At 38.4% G+C, this 23,373-nt stretch overlaps 1 protein-coding gene across 2 annotated transcripts in view; it reads left to right on the top strand.

Annotated features, from left to right (window-relative positions):
• The window catches only part of dnaaf9 (dynein axonemal assembly factor 9), a 141,208-nt gene extending 123,313 nt beyond the window's left edge, over positions 1-17,895 (top strand). For both annotated transcript variants that reach the window (XM_073042128.1, XM_073042129.1), the window contains 8 exons: positions 854-989; positions 1,342-1,428; positions 1,891-1,997; positions 3,040-3,114; positions 8,785-8,987; positions 9,147-9,212; positions 12,071-12,164; positions 12,821-17,895. In XM_073042128.1, the coding sequence (XP_072898229.1) occupies positions 854-989; positions 1,342-1,428; positions 1,891-1,997; positions 3,040-3,114; positions 8,785-8,987; positions 9,147-9,212; positions 12,071-12,164; positions 12,821-12,927 (875 nt within the window). In that variant the 3' untranslated portion in view covers positions 12,928-17,895. The remainder of the gene's footprint in view (positions 1-853; positions 990-1,341; positions 1,429-1,890; positions 1,998-3,039; positions 3,115-8,784; positions 8,988-9,146; positions 9,213-12,070; positions 12,165-12,820) is intronic.
• Positions 17,896-23,373: the final 5,478 nt, after the last annotated feature.

Raw genomic sequence — 23,373 nt, 5'->3', positions numbered from 1 at the left:
GGAACCGTTTTAACTGACAGACGGATGGATCCCAATTGGCCCTTCCAGTCTGTGAGCCAAAAATGGAGTGGTGAGCTACAATTCTACCGCTCAATTTAACATTTTTTTTAGCATCCTTCTAGACACCCACGACTGCTTTTACTAAGATTTTTCCACTGTGTAAACCTGAGGATTTATCTGCACAGTGTGATTTTTTTTTTTTTACTGAGAATGCAGCTGGTGGAGTGGGGTGGAAGAAAGCTAAGTTTGAGTTAGAAATCTGAGATTTGGTGCATAAGACTTCAAACTAAGGGATACAATGGAAAGAATAAGACATTAATTTTCATTTAATGTTTAGTCTCAGTTTCTCAATCACAGAGTCATAGAGCACTATAGCACAGAAGCAGGCCCTTCAGTTCATCTAGTCTGTGCCAAACTGTTATTCTGCCTAGTGCTATTGACTTGCACCCAGACCATGGCTCTCCACACTCCTTCCATTGGTGTACTTATCCAAACTTCTCTTAAGTGTTGCAATCAAACCCACATCCATCACTTCCACTGGCAGCTCATTCCACACTTGCACTACCTTCTGAGTGAAGTTCCCTCCCCCCCCCCAAGTTCCCCTTAAATAGTTCACCTGTCATCCTTAACAAGACAAGTAGAAAAGGTTTGCTTGAATTTATCCCTCATAATTTTCAATACCTCTGTCAAATCTCCCCTCATTTTTTTTGCACTGTAGCGAATAAAGTCCAATCTAATCAACTTTTCCCTGTAAGTAAGATCCTCAAGTCTTGGCAACATCCTTATAAATTTTCTCTGTACTCATTTCAATCTTATTGATAACTTATTGAGCTACCTTTTTTTTTGTTTGCAGGAGTGGTTAGTAATGTAGTTTTCACAAGCTTAACCTCCGAGCAAAGGCATCCGCTCTTGGTGCATCTGCAGAAGTTGATTCGTGTAGCAAACCCCAGAGCTGCATTCATTCTAGCAGAAAAGGGAGCAGTGACAAGGTATTAAAATCAGGATTGAAGTTTTGAATTCCACCATCATTTAGAAGATGCACCCAATGAATTATAGTTAATACATGATAAGCCTCTATAATTCTGTAATGCAAACATTAAGTAAAAATGTGGCTACTCGCTAGGTGCCTTTATCTGGAATTTGACATAGATGAAAAATTAAATATCTCAATTATATTTCCTATTAATTGCAATAGATGGAAACAGACATATCTTGCATGTGGTTAGAATGCTTTACATCCTGTGAACATCAAAATAAAATCTAAGGCATTAAATTAATAAATCAGCATGCATTATCACCTTTATAAAATTCCCCTTTATCCTTCTTTCCCACAAAACTTAGGAATGCTGATATTGAAATGATTCTGTCTGAAAACAGTTTCTCAGAACCCTTTATGTTGGGAACACGTTATTTGATGTTTCCTGGCTGGTAAGATTTTCCACTGTACATTATTTTTGTGCTACTCTTCACAAGCAACAGCAGACAAAAGTGTTAACGATTTAAGATGTGAAATTGTGCAGACATTCTGGCATTGTTATCAACAATTTTGTTACTATTTACTTTTATTACTTCAAATTATTAATTATTTTGTGCCAACGCAACTGCCAATTTCATGAAAAAGCTTTGGTGGAGACATTGTGAGCGGGAGAGCCTGTTTCTGTTTTGTTTTGTTCTACATAATGTAACTTGGATAAAGAGATTTTTAAATTAACAGTTTAACGAAATAGCGTAACCTGTACTGAAACACTTTTTACAGATGCCAATGTGTTTTGCATGCAATGTTGTTTTGGAGAAAGCTTTACTTTGCTAAGGAAAAACATTTTTAAGAAAATTCAATATTCATGAATATTTTGGAAAGAAATGTATACTTTAATTTTATGTTTCACCTAGGTGGAATGGCAAATTCAGATCAGGACCAGTTTTTCCACAAATGACTCAGATTTGCATTCGGTTCAACCGTCCACTTGATAAGGCCCGATTTGTGACAAAGTGTAAAGGTACAGTTAAATTTTATAGCGAGGTATAAAATTCTTCAGTTTCTTTGGATCAGCAGCAAAACATCAGCTGCTGATTATTTTATTTTACCAAGCTTGTACTTAAAGATGGTGCAGTTGTAAATGGAAATAAAATGATAATAACTTGGTAGATGGGTACAAACATAATTCTATGGGATAGGAATTATTTTAAAATATGAATAATAATTTTGTTTCATTTCTGGATGATATGTCTACTTGTGTGACAATGCATTAGTCCCATTGACATAACTAAAAGGATTTGAGATTCTTTACCTCCCTTTCAAGCTAGCATTGTACATGTCATAACTTTGAAAGGGCAGAATAAGTACGTTATTGTCAGAGTTGAAAAGATATTGACATATCAGTTGAAAGTTCTCAACACAATTGTTTGCTGTATTTTATTTATGGACCTTAGTAAACCTCTTACAGCTGATCTTTTGCTGCTGATCCAAAGAAACAGAAGAAAATGATAAATTATAAACTTGAAAAAAATTATTTTCCTTTGGACTTTGCTAGATCTCCTATACAATTGATTCTTAGGAAATAATTCCTTTCCATATCTGGTATTGTTTACTTTGCAATTATATGTAAACCAAACCTATTGATTCTGGAAGCAAGTAAGGCAGCCTTCCAATTCAGATTAATGTCATCAGTGTGTTAAACTATTATTTTTCTCTCTTAAGGTCTATATTCCCAACACTTTTATTTCAAATGTTCCAATAGCTTTTCAGCATTTTTCCTTCTGTTAGTGTCTGTTCGTACTTATCTCCTATTTACATCTTCTCCAGGCAGATCAATTGCAATGACTAAGTTTTCACGACCTGAATAAGCTACCTGTTGAACCAGTGTGTGGAGTTATTTAACTGTTAGATGCTGTAATGAGAATGGTTGGTATTTGGAAGGATGAGTAAATATTAATGGCAATTGCCTTAAATCTTCAAACTGTTGTGTAAAATATTTAAACCAAAGAATACTTCCAGCATTTTTCCTCAGTAACCTTGATCTGCATTTTGTGTCCATCTAGCACTGAGGAACACGTTGAAATCAAGTCCTTTCTGTGGAAATGTTTATCATATTCAAGCACAGCTGAAATTTTCAGGTACACAATTTCATTGCTATCATTCTTCTGTGTAAGGTGGTATAAATGCTGGGGCAATTGAGATTTTTTTTGTCCACAGAATCACACAGTATGGAAGTAGGTCATTCAGCTCAACTCATCCATGCTGACTAGTGGGTACCCTTCCATATTAATCCTATCATGCAGCACTTAGTCCTAGATGCCTAGTCTCTGCTCGATGATACATATGCTTATCTTGACTCTTTTTAAGTGCTCTCAGGGACTTTGCTTTAGACAGTGCATTCCAGATAGTTACCAATCTCTGGATGAAGAAAATATCCCTCGTGTCCCCTCTGCAAAAAAATTCATTTACATTGGTCAGATAAAATCTCTGCTTGATAAAGCCATGTTGATTGTCCATGATTAGTCCTTGCTTTTCCAAATGATCTTTAATTCTCTCCCTCAGAAGACTGGTAGGTGCTAGAATGAACTGTGAAGTGTGGAGGTGGAGGCAGACATTATAGAGGCTTTTAAAGAGATGGAGAGATGTGTACCATGTGCAAGCAGAAGGAATCGGGGGTCAGCAGCTTAATTACAACATCATGGGCTGAAGGGCCTGCTTCCTACTAGTATTGTTCTATGTTCTAATATGAAATATTGATTCTGTGCTCATAGTTGCTGGATATGCTGAGTACCTGTACTAGTTTCTGTTTTTATTTACTATTTCTACAGAATTTTGCTTTTGTAATTTTTGCTAGATTTTCTGCTAGACTAACAGTGATAACTTCTTTCTACTTGTACTTCCCATTGCCACCCTCATTAAAGTAGATTTGCTTTTTGTAAGGCTAAGCTTTAGGTACTGCAGTTCAACTTGAATTATTTTACTTCAACTTGTCAACAAGTGCATACACGAATACTTAAATCTAAAAAGGAAAGTGAAAATGCAAAAGTGAGAGTTAAGAGAAGCCCAGTGTTGTACAGTAGTGGTCGCCAATCCATTGATTTCGATCGACTGGTCGATCTTTGAGACTTTCCCAGTAGATCCCGAAAAAAATGAAAATAAATACACTAATACTGTTGAGAGATTGTTTCCGGGTTGCGGGGTTTTCATTACGTTCTTTCTGCCCAGTGCGCATGTGCATAGGTCCCCCGCACTACACAGTGTACTTCGGTGATTCCCAACCACCGGGCTGCGAGGAAACAACAGTTGCACCTTTCCTCATTCCCTGTCACAGCCACTGTTGACCTTGAACCCATGCGAGGTCATCAGTCGCCTAAACACGCAGCCAGTGAGAGCCGTCGATGCTACTAGCCCGGTGCGCAGCCGGCGGGAAGTGCCGATGCTACTGGCCTGGAGTGTGGCCGGCGGGAAGACCCGATGCTACTGTCTCAGAGCGCGGACAGATGTGTGCCGCGTCTGAACCTGTTTAGAACACCCAATGTTCGTGGGGAATCCGGAGCTAAAGTATTCGCAGACGACCTAATTTGGGCTTAAGGTTTCGTAAATATCAGAGCAGCTACCTTGCTGCGATCTGCTGAAACAAACTTTTGTCGGTCGATAGATCCTACAAAGGGGGCGGGCGTGGGCCTGTCGCTCTGTCCAGGCCGCGACTGCCATGGCCCTGGCATGGGGACCTCCAGCCCTGACCTTGTCCTCTCACCCCACCCATGACCAGCCGCACCTGGCCAGGGCGTCTAGCAGCGGGCGGGCAGAGGCTGGAGTTCGGGCCTGGAGGCTGTCTAATGCGGCAATGAAGCCCTCTAAGCTGCATCGGTACCTTGAGTCCAAGCACCCTGCACTTAAAGACGAACCCGTTGAGTTTTTTCAGTGGAGAAAACATGAGCAGGGCGGGACAGCAGCTAAGTGGCAAGAGCCGCGAAGGTTGTGTTTAACACACCCCCCCCCCCACCCCCACCCCCCAGTTGGCCGGTCCGCAAGAATATTGTCAATATTAAACCAGCCCATGGTGCAAAAAAGGGTGGGTACCCCTGGTGCTTATGCATTATTTCTACTTCCGGGTTGTGGGCTTTACTTCCGGTCTTTTCTGTCCCAGTGTGCATGCGTGTGACTAATCAATTTGGAGTCGATCTTGCCTTTCACTAAGGCCGAGGTAGTGGATCTTGGGCTTAAAAAGGTTGGTGACCACTATTGTACATCATTTATTTCTTACCTAAGCTTTTTCTGGATTGCTTTTTTAAATGCATTTGTGGGATTTAGTTTGTTTGCCAAGACTGTTAATACTTCCCATTCCAATTTTGAAGGTAGTGAGGTATGTTCTTAGCTAGTGCTTTACTTCTGGTGGAAATACTTATGTGGGGAGGAAGTTTCAAGATTTAGAACTAGCAAGAATGAAGGGACAGTGAACTATTTCCTGTAACTTGAAAGGGCACATCTATGTGGAGCATTCTAATATGCTTGCTGGTATTGTGTTTCTGGCTAGTCAGTCAGAGCAAGTTTATTCCACTACATACGACTAAATGATTTGTTCATTGACTCCTGATGTGCACTGGAGTGGGCTGGAGCCACTGTGGTATTTTTTGTTAGAGAAATGTGCGGTAATATATTTAGTTATCAGACTAGTGTATAGAGAACTGAATGTTCGTTTGGATCCCAACATGACTGCAGATTGATTTAGATTTAAATAATTACAGTGGCATGCAAAAGTTTGGGCACCCCTGGTCAAAATTTCTGTTACTGTGAATAGTTAAGTGAGTAGAAGATGAACTGATCTCCAAAAGTCATAAAGTTAAAGATGAACACAAGTGAATCTGCAGATGCTGGAAATAAATAAAAAACACAAAATGCTGGCAGAACTCAGCAGGCCAGACAGCATCTATGGGAGGAGGTAATAACGACGTTTCGGGCCGAAACCCTTCATCAGGAGTTAAAGACGAAACATTCTTTTCAACATTTTAAGCAAAAGTTAGGGCACCCCAAGAGATTTGAGCTCTCAGATAACTTTTACCAAGGTCTCAGACCTTAATTAGCTTGTTAGGGCTATGGCTTGTTCACAGTCATCATTAGGAAAGGCCAGGTGATGCAAATTTCAAAGCTCACTTGACTCCTCAAACCTTGTTCCAACAATCAGCAGCCATGAGCTCCTCTAAGCAGCTGCCTAGCACCCTAAAAATTAAAATAAATGATGCCCACAAAGCAGGAGAAGGCTATAAGAAGATAGCAAAGTGTTTTCAGATAGTCGTTTCCTCAGTTCGTAATGTAATTAAGAAATGGCAGTTAACAGGGACGGTGGAGAACAAGTTGAGGTCTGGAAGACCAAGAAAACTTTCTGAGAGAACTGCTAGTAGGATTGCTAGAAAGGCAAATCAAAATCCCTGTTTGACTGCAAAAGACCGTCAGAAAGATTTAGCAGACTCTGGAGTGGTGGTGCACTGTTCTACTGTGCAGCGACACCTACACAAGTATGACGTTCATGGAAGAGTCATCAGAAGAAAAATTTCCTGCGTCCTTACCACAAAATTCAGTCTCAGAAGTTTGCAAAGGAACATCTAAACAAGCCTGTTGCATTTTGGAAACAAGTCCTGTGGACTGATGAAGTTAAAATAGAAATTTTTGGTTGCAATGAGCAAAGGTATGTTTGGAGAAAAATGGGTGCAGAATTTCATGAAAGTAACACCTGTCCAACTGTTAAGCACGGGGGTGGATCGATCATGCTTTGGGCTTATGTTGCAGTCAGTGGCATGGGGAACATTTCACTGGTAGAGGGAAGAATGAATTCAATTAAATACCAGCAAATTCTGGAAGCAAACATAGATAGATAGATACTTTATTCATCCCCATGGGGAAATTCAACTTTTTTTCCAATGTCCCATACACTTGTTGTAGCAAAACTAATTACATACAATACTTAACTCAGTAAAAAAATATGATATGCATCTAAATCACTATCTCAAAAAGCATTAATAATAGCTTTTAAAAAGTTCTTAAGTCCTGGCGGTAGAATTGTAAAGCCTAATGGCATTGGGGAGTATTGACCTCTTCATCCTGTCTGAGGAGCATTGCATCGATAGTAACCTGTCGCTGAAACTGCTTCTCTGTCTCTGGATGGTGCTATGTAGAGGATGTTCAGAGTTATCCATAATTGACCGTAGCCTACTCAGCGCCCTTCACTCAGCTACCGATGTTAAACTCTCCAGTACTTTGCCCACGACAGAGCCCGCCTTCCTTACCAGCTTATTAAGACGTGAGGCGTCCCTCTTCTTAATGCTTCCTCCCCAACACGCCACCACAAAGAAGAGGGCGCTCTCCACAACTGACCTATAGAACATCTTCAGCATCTCACTACAGACATTGAATGACGCCAACCTTCTTAGGAAGTACAGTCGACTCTGTGCCTTCCTGCACAAGGCATCTGTGTTGGCAGTCCAGTCTAGCTTCTCGTCTAACTGTACTCCCAGATACTTGTAGGTCTTAACCTGCTCCACACATTCTCCATTAATGATCACTGGCTCCATATGAGGCCTAGGTCTCCTAAAGACATCACACCGTCTGTTAAAAAAAAAAGCTGAAGATGAAAAGAGGATGGCTTCTACAACAGGATAATGATCCTAAACACACCTCAAAATCCACAATGAACTACCTCAAGAAGCGCAAGCCTCTTGTCAGGGCCCTCACAGTCCCCCGTCCTAAATATCATCAAAAATCTGTGGCTACACCTCAAAGACGGCCCAAAAATCTCACAGAACTAGAAGCCATTTCCAAGGAAGAATGGGCGAAAATCCCCCAAACAAGAATTGAAAGACTCTTATCTGTCTACAGAAAGCATTTACAAGCTGTGATACTTGCCAAAGGGGGTGTTTGTTACTAAGTACTGGCCATGCAGGGTGCCCAAACTTTTGCTTTGGGCCCTTTTCCTTTTTTGTTATTTTGAAACTGTAAAAGATGGAAATAAATAAGTAGCCTTGCTTAAAATATTAAAGAAATATGTCATCTTTAACTTTATGCCTTTTGGAAATCAGGTCATCTTTTCCTAGCTTAGCTTTTCACAGTAACAGAAATTTTGACCAGGGGTGCCAAAACTTTTGCATGCCACTGTGTGTCTGGAATACCAATGTGTGTAATTGTGATCCTGAAATCTTTGGATATTTTAAAATTTCATCGGGTTTATTAATTTTCTTTTGATAAGAAATTCTGCAGACTTTACCAGATGTTGGTAACTGCAGGCTAATGTCATTGAAATTTGGCTGTCAAAATGGCCTTGGCAAAGTGGAAATTGGGAATGGAGAATAAGTGTTTGCCTCTTCTGAATACCTGCATCCTGTGGAAAAAGAGCTTTCTATTTAGGAATCTAAAATCTTAATTTGCTTCATCTGCAATACCTTCGTTTCGAGAGGCCAACTGATCATTTTCTGCAATGTCAAGTGTATATGGAGCATCTTTTCCCAGGAAGCAAGACTAGGTTGTTCATAGTCATTCATAATGTTCTTTTTGCAATGTTTGATCACATCATTACATCTGATGGCAACACTGTATGTGCAGAGGCATATATGGTGGTCTATTGATCTAGTATATTAATCTAGCAAGCAAAATACAAGATGAAAGATAAATAACCACTTGGAGAACAATCTTTTCTGTATACTCTTCTTTAAGTAGACAGCATTATGTACCTTTTATAACCTCAAGAATATAATGTTCTTAATTGACCACAAACTGGCATTGTCCCTGCAAATATCTTTGCTTGTTTTCTTGTTTAGATTCTGAAAAAACATTTGAAATTTGCCACAACACCCAGACTAATATATTCTCTGCACAACCCTTGGAAGACGGCCCTTCACCACCTCCTTTGCAAGGTGATGGGAGGACTAATGGGAAGACTCTTGATTATTTTGTGGTATTCATTGGCTGCATGCTGAAAGAGGAGACGATGAAAGACTGGCTGCGACAGTGCACAAGACAGGTAGAGAGTTGTAAATGTAATACGTAGTACCCTATGTCTTAATTATAAATTGATCATTAATAAGTCTTGTATAGTTGTAACATGTACTAGATTTAGGTTACTTAACATTCTGTATATTTTCAGTGAAAATATGAATATTCTCGTTATTTTTCCCTATAGAAACTACTGAAGAAGCCTTTCAGGACATTAGAAACCCTCACCAAGCAAGAAATTAAAAATATCCACGTAAGTACTGACTACTAATTTTTTTTAAATTTTATAGTGATTGAATCAGAATTAAAAGAAACATAGAAATATGGAAAAACCTCCAGCACAATACAGGCCCTTCAGCCCACAAAGTTGTGCCGAACATGTCCCTACCTTAGAAATTACTCGGCTTACCCATAGACCTCTATTTTTCGAAGCTCCATGTACCTATTCAAAAGTTTCTTAAAAGACCCTGTCGTATCCACCTCCACCACCATCGCTGGCAGACCATTCCATGCACTCACCACTGTCTGAGTAAAAAACTTACCCCTGACATCTCATCTGTACCTACTCCCCAGCACCTTAAACCTGCATCCTCTTGTGGCAACCATTTGAGCCCTGGGAAAAAGCCTCTGACTATCCACACGATCAATGCCTAAATGAGATTTAACTTGTAGGTGGAAGACCTGAATGGGTTAACGTTTTGATGGACAACTCCATGAATTTATTTTTACTTGCGAATTGATTGATTCATACCTGTTAAAGGGGGAGAGAAATGAAATTGTTGAGTATATCACTTAAAGCTATTGAATGTTGTTTGGTTGTAGAACATTACCGTGTTCAGGAAGTATTTTCACTTTTGTATCCTAATATCACAGCAGAGAGGGTGTTACTTTGTCTATTATACCATGTTGTGTCTTTAAATATTGTGTTTACTTTAGTCCCATTAAAGAGTTTATTAGTTCTTTACAAATACTTGTCCAGTTAATGATGGAATTTGTTTCACTGCACTTTTAATCTTTATGAAGATGTTTCTCTTCTTGATTTCATTTAATTCTGATAACTATGTTAAAACTACTACATTAGAAGACTGAATCATTTAAGACTCTCATTTTCCTAAACCCCAGAGAGTATGCGCTTAATCTGTTTAAACTCTCCATCTGATATATTTGCCATACTAGGAATCAAATCCTTTAAATCTTCTTTTTACTCCTAATGCAAATATGTTTTTCCTTCGATAGGGAGACAAGATATCTTAGTAACACACCAGGTGTAGTTTCACAAGGATTCTATACAATTGGAACAAGATGTGTTTTCTCTTCCACTTAATTCCTCTTCCAGTAATGTCCATGTACCCATTGCTGTCTTAGTTGTTTACTGAATCAACTCATTATCAAAGGCCTTTTCTCAAAGTCCAAATACAGCATATCAAATTGAATCACCCTCATCAGATTTTTCAAATGTAATTCATCTTTCATAAATCCATGTTGTCTCTATGCAATCCTATTACTGTTGCTATTTTCCTTCATAAAAAAAACCAGTATTTTGCAAGTACTGATGTTAACAAAGTGGTCTATTGTTCTCTGTCTTCAGTCTCCCTCATTTCTGAAATAATGGGCATATATTGATAATTATGGTGTCTTTGTATTTGGTATCTTCTGCTCTGTGGCAACTCTTGTATGGTGTATGGAACTTTTTAGATAACTCTGGCCATAGTATAGCCACTTTCTTCAAAGCACTAAAGTGCCGGTCATTAAGTTCTGTGGATTTATTAGCTTTAAGTCTCTTTCATTTCCCTAGTACTTATTTTTAACTGATGCTGACTTACTTAAACACCTTCCCTACTCTGTATAAGGATATTACATGACAAAATATAAAGTGGGAAACAAAATATGTGATTAGCGCAGAGGATATGTACTTACAATATCTAATTAAGCTGCAGAAATGTTAAATCTTAAGAAGATGCAGAGATTATAAACAGAAAAATACAAGGACAGTACATTTCCTTGCTGGAGCTTGAAAAGGACATGTTCAGAGACAGTCTAACTCTCTGGTAGAAAGTAGCTGGGCTAGGGAAATGCATTGTAGAATCACCCCAAGCCTTAAGACTAAACAAAACATTCTGAGAGACTGCTAGGATTCCCAGAGTGAATTTAGACAGGTTGCTGACAGTGCCTTTCCAGTTCTCTTCATGAGCACCTCCAGGCCCTGTGAAGCTGGGATTTACAAGTCACAGGGTGGCCTAAAAGTAAAATGACGTCAGAAGCAGCTGATCACAAGCTTATACTTAGAAAATTTGTAATCATCGTGCATACTAAATCTAGATGACCAAATTTTGTATTAACGGTAACAGAAAAGATTATGAAAAGGAGGTACGATCATCATAAAGCTATCAAAGATTCTAAGCGACGGTACCTGTTTAAAATCCAATTTCAGGGCAACTGTCAGTTTTGTAGGGCTAACATACTACATTGGGCGACAAAGCAAAGTCAGTAGCATTGTCGACAACACCACATCCCTCCCCAAAGCGCTTAACTGAAGGGAGTGAATATGTTCTCACATATCCCAACAACCTCTAGTGCAGAGGTTCCCAACCTTTTTATGCCAGTGAGCCTTCCCATTAACCAAGGAGTCTATAGATCCCTTGGGAACCCCTGCTGTAGTGCAGCTGAATCTTGTACCTTATTGTATACCTTCATTATAAAGCAGGTGTTAAATTTTATTTTGTATTCTTAATGTTTTACCTTGTTCTACCTCAGTGTATTGTGTAATGATTTGTTCAATATGACATGCAAGGCAGTATCTCCGTACATGTGAAAATATTAAATGAATTTCAATACAATTCCAATTCTAATTGCTGCATGTGTAGATTTTCAGAAACCATTTCATGAAATTACACAAACTGGTAAGCATTATTGAGGTCCACAGAAAACAGAAGACAGTGGCAGCATGGATAAAAAATACATTCAAGTACAATATGCAGACAGTTGTATGTATTGTTGCTTTCAAATGGGCATCTGTGTTTCTTGGTAGTTAATTCTAGGATTAATCTTTTTTCAGTTTTGTGTTGAGACTAAGAATATAAATGATACTTAAAATTTTTTATCGTTTAACAGATGAAACGTCATTTAGAGCTACCACCACCTGGTTGGTTTTATAATGGGAACCAGTTTGTAAACTTCTTTGGTGAGAAGAGAGACTATCATCCATGTATCCTTTCAATGGGAATGTTTTAAGATTAATGATTAGGGTTTGTGCTGTAAAAATGGAATGATTAAGTTTCATTTATGAAGTTCAATGTGAAATCTCCTGCTTCAAGGTAAGGATCGTTCAAAATTGTCTGTGGCCTGAACTCTTCAGGGATGAATACTAATTTTCCCATTGACTTCATTTGTACTAAAAAGATTTTTGTTCTGAGGCTTTTGAATGTCTTTTAATGTTGTATTTGGAGCCTTTTCTGCTGAAAATAATTAGCTTTTTACATGGAACAGAAGTTTATGGCAAAACTGAAATAGCCTCATTATTAATGCTAGCAAATGGATTGATTGCTAAGATATCTTTCCTTTTTGTTAATCTGTATGAGGAAAGTGAAAGTATTTTGCATGTGTATTCAAATATCTTACGCTGTCTAGCGCCTGTCTAAGTGATTATACTTGGCATTGCCTTTCAGGTAGTTAAGAGCAACTGTTAAATTGCAGAATTCTGAGAAGGTCTGTCCTGCATGTTTTTCATTATATTAAATTGCATCCAAAACTGCTCATAACCTTAAGGAGAATTGGAAACCAGTGGTATTAAAGATGAATTGGATTTCCATTTGTAGAAAGATCACAAACAGGATGGGTATTTTCCTTTATATTTCTAATCAGTGATGGACACATTCATAGAAGAATACCTGTCCGAAGTCAACAAAGACATTGAGAAATACAATGCAGAAATTGAAAAACAAGAGAGTCAAGATCTCTTTGAACCTTAAATATTGGTATAGTCTGATGTGCATTATATTCAACAGGACAACAGATCACTGATAATGAACAAGTTGTTCAAAGCTGAATTAGATTGGTAAAATACCAAGCTCTTTCCTTGTGCATTGATGTGTCTTAAAATGTTACTAAAAAGTTTTAAGTAAGAAACCTGTAGGAATTTACAAATGTTTATACCTCTAATCAAATGTTCAGATGGAGTTTTCTGTTGTTCATGAAACTGTTGAGGGCAAGCTGCAAAGGGAATTAGAATTGATGAAATTCCCATTTCAGTTTTACACAAGGGGTCAAATTTAACCCAACAAAATACAAAACTCGACACTTTATTAAGTTTCAAGCTGCTTGAAATGAACACAGCTTGACCCATAAGCTATTTGCATTTTTTTCCAATTTATTTTTCTTTTGTGATTCTGGAATTAGAATTGTGTCTGATCTACGCAGTCTTATAGTTTGTTAAAAAATAGGTGGCACAATTACTCCACATGATTGGCCCATGTAATTTAGTACAAAATCCTCCATAAATTCTTTAGTTCATAAGAGAATTAGCAAAGTTGTACATCATAGTTTGGTAATGGTGTCTGTAGATCATAAGCTTGACTAACAATAAGGCATGTTTTGCTTCAGCTATTGTCTACAGTTTTAGCACCATATTCATGAACCCTTGTGTCATATGGGAAAGAGTATTGAATTGGCATGTTAAAATTAAAGTCCTATGTGATTTTATTTTGCACATAACAGTGCAAAATTGTCTGCATTTTTCACTTTACTCCTTTCTCATCTTGCCCAGCACTCAGATGTTGTGGCCAAAAATTATTACGTAGCTTATGCTGGGAAAGTAAATGAAAGGGGTTGGTGAAATGGATTATCTTCATGTGATGGTAATGTTGATCAGATTTTTTTTAGCTAGGAACCAGTTATTCTGTTGAATAAGGTTTAGAATACATTAATAACAACTAATAGCTGTATTTCTATTCACAGTTCAGAACTTCTAGCTTTTGGAATCCCTGGAAGTGTACTAACTTGTAAAATTCTTTAAAAGATAATTTTCCCATATGTAACATGTTATTTGTGAAGCATGAAATAATGGTGAAACAAAGCTATTGCTAGATTTCATGAACTTTACATATAGAGAGAGAGAAATTGGACAAGCAAATAGAGAAACCAGGTACAGATAAGCAGTTGGATTGGTGAAATAACAAATATTTCAATGTTCTGTGAAAATTACGTTTCTGACCTATTCTCTGCAAGTAATATGAATAATATTGTGGATAGTGGCCATTTCAGCTGCAAATGAGGTATTCAGGCTAATTTGTTCAACTTCATTCTATATTTACACAATTCCTTTAAAAATGTGAAAAAAGAAAATCTTGGCTGCACTTTGTATTATGTAGTTTGCGTAAGTCAGCTACACGAATCTAGTTAGCATTTTGGTTCCCACAGTTTGGAGTTTACAAAGTCTATTATTTGTTCCTAAACAAGCCCTAATCTGTTCTAGATGAAGCTTGTAAAACTGCTATGCATCGTGTCAGATAATGCACTTAAGTACTGATGGTACTCCACAGGTGAGTAACATGACTACATTATGTAGCCTGCTTCTCTGTCTGCAACAGTGGTTTTATTCATTTACTTGGCTCAACTGTACTCAGTTAAGTTTTGATTAGAACTATACAAGTAGACAGAGCATTACCTTTCTTTTTATCCCAGAATCAAACAGCTGACATATATTACTGGAAAGTTTGATAAATATATGGGACTTTTAAAGCTTTGCCAGTTCGGTAAAGTAATTATGGATAGATTTTGAAATAATACAAGAAAGAAATGATCTTTTAGCCAACACCGGAGTCCAAGAATTAAGATGTAAGTTGATCCATTTGGACCACATATTTCCCTTATTCTAAAATATTTACTATACAGGGAATAAGTATTACATTTTATTTATCCTTTGTATTGCTTAAATAGATGATGAGTCTTCCTGAATTCAATATGCACCTGACTCTGGTTGGTCTTGGGCTCTTGATTATGCATGTAAATCATCTATATGCATGATAGAGTGTAGATTGCGCAAATCTTAATTTAAAAAGTGAGCACATTCAAGGGGAATGGCTATCGGTGTAGGATAATGCTGCCATTTGCTTTAATATTCTTGATGAGGGTACCAAAAAATGTGCAAAGACTTGGTTACAGATCATCATTGGTTTTCCTTAAGTTAGGACACTTAATATAAGTAAAGTGCGGCTCCTTCAGTATTTTGTTAATTTAAATGAAATGCCATCCAAGTAATTTTTCCATAAAATTTAGAATATGTATAGGATGTGCAATTTTAAATTAGGTAACAGTTGACTCCCAATTGCTTTAGAAATTTCAAACATTAAATCACTTCATAAAAAATGTTCCCTCATCTGTTAAGTTGGAATACTGCACTGCAATTCTCGAAGAGGCTGTGTTACTCTGCTGTGATTTAGCCTTCTATACTTTAACATTTAAAAAAAAGTTCACGTAACCAAGGTCAACGCAGATTTTCGCATAGATGATAGCATGCCTATTGGTAACATACAGAGTCAATAACTTAGGTACTCTGTATTCTTCATGTTTTGCTGCATCAATATGATGAAGAATGCTTCCAGCTTCGTTTCTAAATATATATTGGTACAATAAAGGTTAATTAATGTCAGTGGAGAACTAAGCAGAGGGAGCATTTTGTCAACATAATAAGTAAATGGCAGTTTATCAGTCCAAACAGTTCATAGTTAGATTTAAAAGTAGGTGACTGTAGAAATGTTTTGTAGCCTTCCCCAAAAAGTAGACTTTACAGCTATGCTGTGTTAATATTCTGATGGGTTTGTGTGTTTGTTTAGCACTATAGCCACATTTATTATTGACTTGCTGAGACAGCAAAAAGTAGTTTTTGTGAGTTGTGATGGACGACTTAACAGTTGTAATCTGAGATGCACTGTAAAAAAAATAGCAAAAATATTTTTAAAGCTTTACACTGTTTTCTAGATTGAAGCTATAAAATGACAGCTTCACCATGATTTGGGGAGGGATGTATGTCATCATTAATTGAAGAAGTAAATACCATGCAGGATAATTAAGACTATCCAGATGAGATCATTACCATGCTGTAATAAATCAATTATATGATTTAATCTAAATTCTGGGCTCATCAAAATAGAGGCATGGGATCAGTCACGTTCACAGTTGAAAACAGATGTATGATTTTACAGGGTTTTGGAAAGGTCGTCGATCATAATCAAATGAATAGTTAAGATGCTTACACTAAAATGGAGTCTTGTATTAGGCTACATTAACATGTTAGTTTAACATCAATGACTACTGTGATGATAGAGGCAAGAAGATGATTGGTACATTATATAGCCAGCAATTGTATTTTGTAGCATATTAAAAATAGATTCACTGTGAAATTTTTCACCACACTTAGTCCTTTACCAGTAAGAAGAATTGCAATATTTGGGCTGTTGGTTAGTTTCCTGCAGCATAACATTACAAGACGTTCTTACCTGTACTCCTACGTGCAAGATAAGTTATTGTAAGCTCTATTTATGGTCTATCAATTAATTAATGGCAACTTAAGACTAATGTGCATGATACGTCAAATCATATTTGCATTATAGGAGACAGGAACCCATTTACAATTTAGCCCAGAATACTGGAAGCCCGTATGCCAGAACTATTAGCATGTTGGAACATCCATAGATATATATGGTATAATTTTAATGTAACAGACTTTTAAAAAAAAATCTCATTTGATATCTAAAGGATTTTTAATTCTTGGATGTTTGAATGGGAAGTTATTTTTTAAAAAGTGTAAAATGTATTAGCAGATGTTTTGATAAAAGACGACTGGGTGATTTTTACTAACAATTAAAACCAAAGTAAAATTTATAGTCTGGAGATTGACTTCTGTAGTTTCTGAGGTTATTTGATGTTTCTGTAAGATAATTGAATTGAACGCTCCATTGAAGTAATTGGATCCTTCAATTACTTAAAGAAACATTTTCTTTCACTGAGATGCTTTGTGTTTCTGGGCCTCTTAGTAAATTGAAATTTAAGGCTTGCTATTAAAAGGCTGGTGTTGGTGAAAGGGACTTAATATCAAATGAACAGAGTATTAAAGAAAATCTAAATGCCAAGCAGGTGTTATGATGTTAAACTATTAGCAGGCCTTAACAGTGTGCTTGCATTTTTATTGTTGAAAGAGTGTCTTGTACTGGTCGCTGAAGTTATGGGACATATATTTGTTGATAGGGACACTGCAACTTAAATTACCCTACATTCCCTTAACCTGAGGGTTAATTTAAGTTATTGTTTAATTGTTCCTATTTGGAATTCTAATAGTATTTGCACATAATTAATTCAATTAAAGAATTGGTATTCAGATAAAAGGGAGCATTTTTATTTGTTGATTACTGACTTTACTGTAATTTGCTACAACTTGTGATGTAATTTTAAATATCAGATTGTTAACAAAATAACTTACCTCATAACAAATTGAAAGATACAATGGATTTTTAGGCAATTACTTGTTAAATTTTTCAAAAGTATTTCTTCATATAAATGAAGAGTCAATTCAGGAATTTATTTGTCTGACTTGAAAGTGTGCCAAATTTATAATTTTCGTACTAACTTTAACCACTTTAGTTTGTTTTCGGATGGGAGTAATGTCTTTAAATTAAAAACAATGAATTATATTTGCACAACACTACTGTAACTTCAGTTAAACTGGTTTTGTGTGTGACTGAAGCTTTTTTGCATATCTTGTATTTATTACACTGCAAAAATATAATTAATTCAATAAAGTGTATAGGATAATTAGTTTTTCCATTTATTTTTGTATTTGTTCATGTGTTTTTACCTGTAGTTGTGTGATGTTTTGCAATTTTCACATAATTTCCAGCAATTGCTTTCCAATTCAACATTCAATAAAGTTTATGTTTCACCAAATCAAATGGACTTTCAAAATTATTTATGTACTCTGGAGTATTAATACTTTTAGAAGATTAAGGGGAAAAGAAGTGAATCCACTTGATGAGCTTTAGCCTAGTGTAAATGTAAGATCTCTATTTGTTAAAACTTGGCCTTTTTTCTTTGGAGCGGCGGAGGATGAGAGTTGACCTAACAGGTGTACAAGATGATGAGAGGCATTGATCATGTGAGTAGCCGGAGGCTTTTCCCAGGGTTGAAATGGCTAATATGAGGGAGCATAGTTTTAAGGTGCTTGGAAGTCGGTACAAGGTGAATGTCAGAGGCACGTTTTTTTTTCACACACACAGTGGTGGGTGCATGGAATGCACTGCCAGCAACGGTGGTAGAGACAGATACAACAGGGTCTTTTTAGATAGGTACATGGAGTTTAGAAAAATAGAGCTATGCGGTAGGAAAATTCTAGGCAGTTTATAGAGTAGGTTACATGATCGGCACAACAATGTGGGCTGAAGGGCCAGTAATGTGTTGTATATTTCTGTGTCCCATGTTATTAATAGGGTATTGGACCCGGCAGTTCTGTTTTGGTGTTCTGTATTGTACGGAATGAAATTAATCCTTTGACATAGCCTCAGTTCCTTGTAAATCAGATTATGAACGTATAAGTAAAGAAATTAGGGAGATTTGAATGTACTAAGGAAGCACTTTTTGAATTTGAAAATAAAGGCCCCATGCAGTGATTAAAAATGAATATTAGGGATAATTTTGAAGTAAAACCAAGTGTAGAAATGTAGTATTTGAAGGTTAGAATTAGAATATAGATTTAAAAACTGCATGACAAAATGAATGCACATCATCAGTGTAAACTGGAGAAGGACATGGTAGTTGAAGAAATCAAGGAAGTGGTATTCTAAAATAAATAGTTTAAAAAAAGAATTAGATGTCTTAGATTTAAAGGTGGTTAAACGCCCAAGACCTGATGAGATGTGTCCCTGGCTTCTATAGGACGCAAAGGAAGAGATTGTTGGAGCCCTAACATATTTTCAAGTCTTCTCTGACCACAACAGAAGTGCCACATGAGAGAGACACAGAAACAAGTTATTTTGTCCGTTGAGTTTATGTTGACTAACAGCCGCAATTAACATAATTCTACATTATTTTTTAAAATGATCTCACAATTTCATCAATTCATCCCGGATTCTATCACTGATGCACATTAGGGGCAACTGACAGTGTCCAATTAAGCAACCAATTTACATGTCTTTGGAATGTGGGAAAAAACAAGAGCATCCAGAGGGAAGCTTATGAGGTCATGGAGAATGTACAATCTCCATACAGAATTAAGGATTTAACTTGGATTGCTCAGATTGTGAGGCAGTAGCACAACAACACACTCTGATGAGACAATTATAGATAGGTGAGGCTGACATCATGGTAAGGAAATTATTGATGTTTAACTTGCACTCAGATAGGAGGGATGTTTAGCATGGCTTTTGTTAATATTGATTTTATGAACTTGCGCACCCTGCCCTCAAGTTCATTGACTATTTTTTGTCCCTATCTGGATCTCTCACTGTCTGCATCTCGAGAGATAAACCAACCACTGACATTTGTTATAAACCTACTGACTACCAATCACCTCCTCCCTCCCTTCCCTCTCTTGTAAAGACGCCATGCCTTTCGGTTTATTTATCTCCATTGCTTTGTTCTGGAGATGAGGCTTTCTGTTCAGGCTTTTAGTTTGAAATGTAGCCCTGCTGACTTTTAACTCTGATGGAGCTGCTGCCTTTAAATTTGAAATTCAGCTTGTCTACTTGAGGGCAGCCATTTTGTTTTGGCAGAGATTTTCAGTCAGACTGAAGCACATTTACACAATCCTGTGAACACACACAAAATGCTAGAGGAACTCAGCAGGCCAGGCAGCAGCTATGGAAAAGAGTGAGCAATGGACATTTCAGGCAGAGACCCTTCATTAGGACTCTGGGTCACTCAAATGTATCAATTTTGTTCATTTAAAGCCACTCCATAGTTGCTCTAGCAGTGTGCCTCGGGTTGTTGTCCTGATGCAGGATGAATATCCTCCCCAGTTAAGGTTTCTGGCTGAGGCTAGCAGGCCTTAATGCAGGATCTCTCTGTATTTAGTAGCATTCATCTTCCAATCAATCCCGACCAGATTTCCAGCCCCTACTGCTGAAAAGCATCCCCATAGTCTGATGCTACATCCACCATACTTTACAGTTCAGATGGGGGTTACCTAGCTGATGTGCAGTATTACATTTATCCCACATGTACCACTTAGTGTTGAGGCCAAGAAGTTATACTTCAGGCCCGTACAATCACAAGACCTTTTGCACAGACGACAAAACCATAATACAGGAGCAGAATTAGGCCATTCAACCCATCAATTGTGCTCCGCCATTTCATCATGGCAGCTCCAATCTCCTACCTTCTACCTGTATCCCTTCATGCTCTGACCAATCAAGAATCTATCAAGCTCTGCCTTAAATATATATATAAAGACTTGGCTGCCATAGCTGCTTGTGGCGAAGTATTCTACAGATTAACCACGCTCTGGCTACAGAAGTTCCACATCTCTATTCTAAAAGGACGTTTCTCTATACTGAGGCTGTGTCCTCTGGTCTTGGACTCTCCCACCATAGGAAACAGCCAATTCACGTTCCCTCTGTCAAGGCCTTTCACCATTCAATAAATTTCAATTGGGTCTCCTCTCATTCATCTGAATTCCAGTGAATACAGGCCCAGAGCCATCAAACACTCTTCATATGGCAAGCCATTCAATCCTGAAATCATTTTTGTGAACCCCCTTTAAACTCCCTCCAGTTTCAGCATATGCTTTCTAAAATAAGGGGCTAAAACTGTACACAATGCTCCCAAGACAGGCCTCACCATTATAAAGTCTCAACATTACATCTTTGCTTTTGCCTTTCTCACCAGAGTAAACCTGCAAATTAACCTTTAAGGAATCCTGCACAAGGACTCCCAAGTCCCTTTGCACCCCAATTTCTTTTAGTATTTTCTCTCCATTCAACTCCACTCCCCTCTTCCCCCCCACAACCCGGACTGTATTCAAAGTGATATACCTGCTGTTGGGTTATGGCCACAAGGGTATTCTGGCTCCTTAACCCCTGTCCCCTTCCCGACTGTCACTCAGTCTCCTGTGCCCTGCACCTTGGGTGTAATTACCTTTCTATGTGTCCTATCTATCTCCCAAATTATCCAGAGTTCCTCCAGTTCCAGCTCCAACTCCGTCATGCAGATTGTTAGAAACTGCAGCTGAATGCACTTCTCGCAGCTGTAGTTGTCAGGGACACTAGGGATCTCCTTGCCTTCCCAAGTCCTGCAAGAGGAGCATTCCACTATCCTGCCTGGCATCTCTACTATCCCAGCTGAGCAGGTATAAAGAAAGGAAGAAGAAAAAAAATTAACATTGGGCTTTTCTTTTGCCTTCTCTGAAGCCTTGAAGATAATGGCCCTGATTACCACTCTGATTCTGTCCACTCAGACGACAGTTGCTGCTATGATGGCTGCTGCGCTTGTCCCTGCTAATTTCCTCTTGCTAATCAATTACGAACACCAATTTGTCACTGGTCAAAGCTCTTTTTGCTGTAACGACCCACCGCTGCTTTTTGTACTCAAGCAGTGGACCCGATTGAAGTACCCTCCTCTCAAAACCTCTGATGTATGGATTGGCCACTGATCAAAGCTCTTTTTCTTTACAGTATCTTCGAAGCAATACTTTGCAAAAGCTTTCCGTGCAAGGATATTTTTTTTAAAGCTAAGGCTTCTTCCACTCCAATTTGCTGACTAGCACAACAGATCCACAGCAGATGCCAGTTCATTGGCTCTTCACGTAACCCTGGAACATGCGGAGAGCAAAGATGCACACATTGGGACACTAGCAGTATGCCTGATGTCATGTGTGAAGGAAGAGAAGTGGGTGCAATTACTGTTATAAGAGAGAAGGTGCTCCAAAAGCTGGAAGACCTAAAGGCACATAAGTCACCCGGACCAAAGGAACTGCACTCTAGTGTTGAGGAAACAGGCAGGATGCAAAAGGACTTGGACAGATCAGGAGAATGGGCAAGAAAGTGGCAAATGAAATAAAATGTTGGAAAATGCATGGTCATGCACTTTGGTAATAGAAGTAAATGTGCAGACTATTTTCTAAATGGGAACAAAATCCAGGAATCTGAGGTGCAGAGGGGCTTCAGAGTCCTTGTGCTGTACACCCTAAAGCTTGCAGGTTGAATCGGTGGTGTGGAGGCCAAATGCTATGTTAGCATTCATTTCAAGAGGTCTAGAATACAAGTGCAAGGATGTGATGCTGAGGCTTTATAAGGCACTGGTGAGGCCTCACCTTGATTTGGACAGGTACCTGAATAGCAGAGTTTAGAGGGTTATGAGCAAGTAGGCAAGTAGGACTAGTTTAGTCAGTCTCCTTGGGTTGCATAGATGAGTTGGGTCATAGGACCACTTTCTGTGCTGTGTTACCTGTACTCCAGGACAAATCACTTGGTCAATAGTTTCTGCCGACTGAGTTGGAGCATAGGTCGGGGCAGACCATGGATGTTGTGTCCCAGTTGTGTATGTGATACGTGAGCCAGGGCAGTACGATATGGAGAGCAAGGTGATGCCCATGCAGCAGGCTCCTGTCTCCACGTTGCGGATGAATCCAAAGGAATGGCAGAGACTGATGCAGTCTGGCACCAGCGGCATTGCAGGAGTTGCCAGTCAGTGTTGAACTAAACAATGGTCTGTTTTAGGGACTCCAGCTCCAGATTTTTCCTCAGGGTTTACTCCCGAAACCTTCCCTGTGAGTGGGTATAGCCATAAGGCAGCAGAGATTTGAGATCAGAACTTTCCTTCTCCTTAATGAGCTGCAAACATGGCTGATGATCCCCATTAGCACGAAGTGACTGGGTTTAAGGTGCCAGTGACCTGCTTTTGTCCCTTCTCCAGTTAATAGAAATGGTTCCTCTGGGCTTAGTAGCTAAGCCACACCTGAAGGCCAGGAGATAGACTTGGTTGTCAGAGGCTACTTACTACTTACATCATATATGTCAAACTCAAGGCCCGCGGGCCAAATCCGGCCCGCGGTGGAATTATCTTTGGCCCGCGAGATAATATCTAATTACTATTAAAGCTGGCCCCAGTAATCGAAGCGCCTATGGCGTATGATATGGCTAATGCTGAGTTTATTCAGGTACCAGGTTTTCAGAGTTTTTAGTGTTTATTCGGCAGTCTTGCTCGGCAGTCTTCTTCATAAGAAACGGAATTTGTAAAGTGAAACACTTTGTAGTTATAGCAGAGACTGAGACACATGAGAGCAGGCTGAAAAAACGGAGGCAACGAAAGCTGCGTTCGCACGCGTCCGACTGATCCGGCCCACATGAAGCTGCATTTTGCTCAATCCGGCCCGTGACCTAAAATAAGTTTGACACCCCTGACTCACATCATTGGAAGCATTTAATAGGTAA

This window comes from Hemitrygon akajei, chromosome 4 (genome assembly GCF_048418815.1).
Source record: "Hemitrygon akajei chromosome 4, sHemAka1.3, whole genome shotgun sequence".
Taxonomy (NCBI): Eukaryota; Metazoa; Chordata; class Chondrichthyes; order Myliobatiformes; family Dasyatidae; genus Hemitrygon; species Hemitrygon akajei.
Note: the sequence above shows the minus strand (reverse complement) of the source record. Positions and strands in the feature narration are given on the sequence as shown.